The following is a 6,031-nucleotide window of genomic DNA, read 5'->3' on the forward strand; positions in this document are numbered from 1 at the left end:
CTGTAATTGAGGCAAGGAACATTACCTGTTGTTAGTCACCTTCCCTCCTGACAGAGGACAATACAAGGCAAGTCAAGCGTGTCCAGGATCTATGGGGGATACAACAGCTCGGCTTTTAGCATTTTAATGAAAGAAGATGTTGTCATAGTCCTCCTGTTAAAATGTCAGGCTAACAACACCTCATGCAAAAACAGAATTTCTACAAATGCTTTGTGTCTATGGTAGGGGGGGGCACAATACCAAAAATTAACTATTTGGTGCCAACGCCAGTAAAATAACACGATTCTTAATGCCGATTTTGATACAACGGTAAAAAAGGTTTTTCTAAGATTCCATGTATTTAAATTAAAACATAATCCTCTTTATTAAAATATTTGAAAAATATGAAAATGTCATAAAAAGACATACAAACTATGTGCAATAGAGCATAGAACAAAATGATAAAGTGCAATTAATGGTCATAGTGCAACCACTAGTGTCCCCAGTCATATTCCAGACTTCCAGGCACGTTACAACCCCCCGGGTAAATATTGGAGATGTATTTGAAAGATGAGACAGATTAGAGTCCATAATGAGGGGTCGGCTAATTTCCCCCTGAACATGTAGCTAAGTATTAGCTTCAGGCTTATTTATCACATTAGCTACATTTTAACATTCGTGTTCTCACATTAAATTATATAGCTAGACTACCCGACTTGGTTACTCGCAAATATAAATAAAAGACACTGCCAGTAGAGTGATCCCGACTGGTCCTGGCTAATCGTGGCTAATGTCACCATGCTAACCATGCTAACGGCTAATGTTATCGAGGGAGAAGGCAAGTGGCAACGGTGAGTTATTTGAAGCCAATGCAGGGGCTGTGTATCAGAAAGAAAGAACCGTGTGTTTGAGTGAACATGTCGTTTTTTCAGGTTGGGTAGAATCTATCTCCATTGACTCTCGTTCATATTTTTTCAACAGAATGAAATTCCCAAGTCAATGAAGCCATTTATTTAACCTACGCACAGGATCTGTGTGTGTAGACTCCTCAAACTAATTATTAGCTTAAATGTAGAATTTTTTTCTTTGTCCCTTTAGAATTGGATACCAGCTTCCCCTGTTTGCTGGCTTCTGTATCATGTTCCTCTCTACGATCAGTAAGTTCCATCCAACGCGTCGTCATTATCGTAAAAATCTGAATGCTCGCAGCATGCCTGATGTATCTGTCTCTATTTCTCTTGTTCCTGCTGCTGTGAAGTGTTTGCCTTCTCATCGAGCTACGCTCTGCTGTTTGTGGCCAGATCCCTGCAGGGTGTGGGCTCATCCTGCTCTTCTGTTGCTGGTAAGACACCATCCCCACCCTATGATGCTCACATCCACTCTGTCATCTGTCCAGCTATTCAGCTCAACTGAATACATCCATATTAATTAAAATACTGTAGACATTGGATAAATATTGGCTTAAATTGTTGAGTGAGCCTGTTATTTATATTAGTGTTGCATTATGGGTTGTTTGTAGCCTAAATGTTTGTAGCCTAAATGTTCTAGACAGGCCATTCTAGACAGGAGATCCCTGTCCTGTCATCTGATGGAAAGAGTGCTTGCTACTGGTTTATTTTGAACATCTCTCCAAATCCACCGTGAAAACTAAACTCATTTAAAACAAAAATAAAAAAACATTATCTTAATATTAGTCTCGCATTGCCAGACCTTCCTCCACAGCGCTGCAAAGGAAGGTCTGGCTAGTCCACACTGTATTCCTGGATGGGAGAAAAACGTGCTCTGGTTTATCAGCATTTCTTTAAACCAATGTCAATCCTCATGGACGTGGCTAAGCCACAGACAGAAAAACGGTGCCTCTGCCAAATAGTCTCAGGAAGGAAGCTGTTTTGGTGGAACATGTGTACGTTCAGAAGTAGTTTTAGTTGTCAACAGAAAACTCAGATTGGACAGATAGTCTAGCTAGCTGTCTGGATTTACCCTGCAGAGATCTGAGGACCAGGTAACCATAGTCCTCAGATTGGACAGATAGTCTAGCTAGCTGTCTGGATTTACCCTGCAGAGATCTGAGGACCAGGTAACCATAGTCCTAAGATTGGACAGATAGTCTAGCTAGCTGTCTGGATTTACCCTGCAGAGATCTGAGGACCAGGTAACCATAGTCCTCAGAAATCAGCCGCAGGTTAGAGCTCCAACAAAGAGACAGAGGACGGGGAGAGAGGTTAGAATGCCAACACAGAGAAAGACGTCCGGCCTAAAAGTCGTCCAACGGTATTTCCGGTGGCACCAGAGCAATTCTGGAAGTGGAACATTGTTGATATGGACTAGCTTCATATGAACATAGAATGACATGCACAGCATGTAGAATGACATTAACCACAGTTAATATAGACATACTGTACCTAGTGGGCTGCATGCTACAAACAAGGGAATACTCTTAAGAGGTTTCCTAATTGCTGACATCCATTGTAACAATTGTAAAACCTTTCATCAGAGCATTACATTGTCTGTGCTTTCTGGAAGCTTATGGACTCTCTCATGTGTGCGTATTCCAACAGGCCTTGCATGGAGATCTCAAAAAGTTAGACATTATTATACAGAAATGGCAAGCATTACAGGCCCCTAGCTGTAAGAGAAACAGAGTAGGAACCCCCTACTATATATACTGTAAATAATTGACGTGCATATTATAAGAAAGTCAACATCATCATGGAACTAGCTACAGTAGCACTTATATCAATCACACAGTATTTCTTATATGACTCTTATTGAACTTGCTGTATCATTAATGGTTTTGTTGTATAAAATCTGCTTGAACCAGTGACAAGGGGTGCAGGATTGTTTCATATGTGTGTTTTCAGGGATGGGAATGCTTGCGAGTGTGTATACAGATGATGAGGAGAGAGGACACGCCATTGGAATCGCCCTGGGGGGGCTGGCATTGGGAGTGTTAGGTATGTAAACATGCGTAGTCCAACCAGGAGACATTTCTTTTAAATGTGACAACAGACCAAACATGGAGCGCATGTACTATTGATACTTAGTCATCATTAATTAATTAATTAATGGGGCCATTTCATTTTAAGTACACAAGTGAAAACATATATTCCATGGTTTTAGTATACATCTCGTTGTAAAATGATTTTCAAAACTAACCTGACACACTTGCAGTGTGAGCTGTCTTAATGAGCTAGGTTGCAATGCTGCATTAACTGTAGTGATATTCAAGTTGATCTCTCCATAACTGACCAAGCCGTGTTTTGTCCACAGTCGGACCCCCATTCGGCAGTGTGATGTATGAGTTTGTTGGGAAGACGGCTCCTTTCCTTATTCTGGCTTTCCTGGCTTTGTTTGATGGAGGTACAGTTACACTGTCTCTTACTGTACATCCACACCAAGAATAGTAACTGTAGAAGGAATGTTAAAGAGAAAGTGTGAGCTCACCATTGTTGAACACAATTCCATACATTTCAAATACTAGGTGTTCTTATAGATATCAAAGTCTTACATTAAATTAATTCAGTGTGGGTCTTTACAGCTCTGCAGCTCTTTGTTCTTCAGCCCACCAAGGTGGAACCAGAGGTGAGTTTGTTTGCATGATCATTCATTTCCTGAAGCTCATCTTACTTCATTAAGATGACCTTTACAGCTGCAGAATATTTTGATTTAATTGGATCGTGCATACAGGAAGTGTGGAGAGAGACAGAGAAGGTGGATGACATGCAACAAAATATCCATGGCCTTAGATAAATGGTACATGGACAACACTTACTGTATATACAACCTTTAACCTGACACTAGTGCGTAATACTTTACAGGGCCTGACATTCAGAGAATCAAAATGTCCTTACTCAGGGACAATTTAACATTCAGGATCAATTCTACAATCCATTTTAAGCTAAAGTTCAAATTACTGACTTAAAACTGTATAAGCCCACATAGCCTGAATGAGAGCAACAAAGGGAACTGTAAGTAATTAAAATAATCGTTTGTCAGTACCGGCTCTATTCTTTGATCTGTGGAGTTGATATGTGTCTTTAACAAAGGCTGCTGAGAGGTACCAGGCAACCGCCAATTAGAAGGCTATTTAAAATAAAAGCACAAGGAAAGGGGCAGTGATGTAACGGCTCATAGTTGATGTGTGGTCTGTAGGAATAAACACTCACGATTCTCTGGATTAACTGCAAAGTTTAACCATAATAATAGTGTGAAATACATGTTTGCTGTTGCTGTTACTTAATGAGGGTTGTCCTAAAAAGATACAGGCGACCCAAGTTTCTGTTCAAGTGAATGGAGCATGTTTAAAGCAGATGACGGAGACGGTCATGGCTACTGGAGGAGTGGAAGAACTTGAGAAGTCATGACGCTGGCTACAGAGATCTGTCGTATCAGTGGCAGTGGGTAGTTGGGTCACCCGAGAAGAGGGGGCTATTAGGGGGCTTTGAGCAGGGTACAGGGCATTAATAGATGTTCCCGGCTACAAAGTATGTACGTCGATGTTTCAGCGGACACTACGGTTGAGTTCAGGTGACAAAAAGTAAGCGCCATGTGGCAACGACAGTTTAGGCACAAAAACGACTCAGTTCTTTGAGTAATTAGAAGAGCCCATGGATGTCAGTCAGGTTTGTCTGCTTCTCCATTCCTCTGCATGGAGTTTTAATTGTAGCAAGGTGATTGGGGCAGGGTGGATAGTATGGGGGTATTAAGATTAAAGAGAGGGAAAAGTACCTCACAGTGGCTACAATGAACTCATTAGACATTTTTTGACAGTTTTTGAACACTAACTAATGAAACAAGGGAGAGTCCTCTGCTGCTTCTTTTCAGGATGACACATGATCTGATATATTAGCGGAGATACTAGCCAAACAGATCTGCTGATGGAAGCAAAGTTTACAAGATAATCTGTTTATGGTCATTAGCAGATACTTTCACCTTTTCAGTATTCTTCATCTAATGCATTTCTAAGAAATGATTAGACGTTTCAATTAGGTTCCACAGAGGCATGCAGCAATGCACAATAGAGGTGTGTACTGAACGTGGTACTTTTTAGGATACCGATCGCATGTTCAACACATTCTTACTCCCAGAGCGTCAAAAGCCACGCTTGGTCAGGGACCTTTGGTGTTTGTTACTGACGCAAAAGTCTCCTTTAGCCTGTAGTCCTCTGGGGCCAGATGTCCATCCAAAGCGAGACTATCTTAAAGGTGATGTTGGCAGTGTGTGCAAACATACAAAGGAAGGATAAAAAATCTTTTCATAACTTAGATTGGTAACCTGAGTCATGTAGAAGTGGGTTTGGTTAAGGGAAATAGTATATGCTTTTTGTATTTAATACAGAATGTTGTTCTTCTGCCTTTGTCCTTCCCAGAGTCAGAAGGGGACCCCGCTGTTAACGCTGATGAAGGATCCATACATTCTGATCGCAGCTGGTAAGAAAATAATAGCAACACTTGGAATCAGCTGAATATTTCCGTTTATAAAGGGGCTGGGGAAAGAGCAGCGAGAAATTGACCTGGCATCTTTTTTTTTTAAAGAATATTTCTTGGGCTTTTCCGCCTTTACTTTTTGACAGGACAGTTAGGTGAGAAAGGGGGAAGACATACAGGAAATCATCACAGGTTGGATTCTAACCCTGGACCTCTGCATCAAGGCCTAATCTTCAAAGTACATGTGTGCCTGCTCTACCACTGAGCCAACCCAGCCACACATTGCCCTACATCTTGTTTTTGTCTAAAGAGTCATCTATCTATCAGAAAAACGCTGTCAACAACACTGTGTTCGGTGTGTGTGTGTGTGTGTTTGTGTGTGTGTGTGTGTGTGTGTGTGTGCGTGCCTGGAATGTGTGAAAACGGTAGCGAGTAGAATGAAAGCCAGAAAATCTGCTTTGGGCGGTTGGTTGGGGGGGTGGATGGGTCAAACAACACATGACATTGCCCCAAGAGACTGAAGATTGTTTCCCGCGTGTCACGATTCATTAACCCAACCGTCACGTTCTTCTTTTCCTTAACCCAACCGTCACGTTCTTCTTTTCCTTAACCCAACCGTCACGTTC

At 41.5% G+C, this 6,031-nt stretch overlaps 1 protein-coding gene across 1 annotated transcript in view; it reads left to right on the forward strand.

Moving 5' to 3' along the window:
• slc18a2 (solute carrier family 18 member 2) overlaps positions 1-6,031 on the forward strand; it is a 35,184-nt gene that overhangs the window by 20,101 nt on the left and 9,052 nt on the right. The window contains exons 2-7 of the mRNA XM_034897916.1: positions 1,078-1,136; positions 1,238-1,321; positions 2,841-2,933; positions 3,250-3,339; positions 3,518-3,561; positions 5,348-5,408. Of these exons, the coding sequence (XP_034753807.1) occupies positions 1,078-1,136; positions 1,238-1,321; positions 2,841-2,933; positions 3,250-3,339; positions 3,518-3,561; positions 5,348-5,408 (431 nt within the window). The remainder of the gene's footprint in view (positions 1-1,077; positions 1,137-1,237; positions 1,322-2,840; positions 2,934-3,249; positions 3,340-3,517; positions 3,562-5,347; positions 5,409-6,031) is intronic.

The sequence above is a fragment of the Etheostoma cragini genome, chromosome 17 (assembly GCF_013103735.1).
Source record: "Etheostoma cragini isolate CJK2018 chromosome 17, CSU_Ecrag_1.0, whole genome shotgun sequence".
Taxonomy (NCBI): domain Eukaryota; kingdom Metazoa; phylum Chordata; class Actinopteri; order Perciformes; family Percidae; genus Etheostoma; species Etheostoma cragini.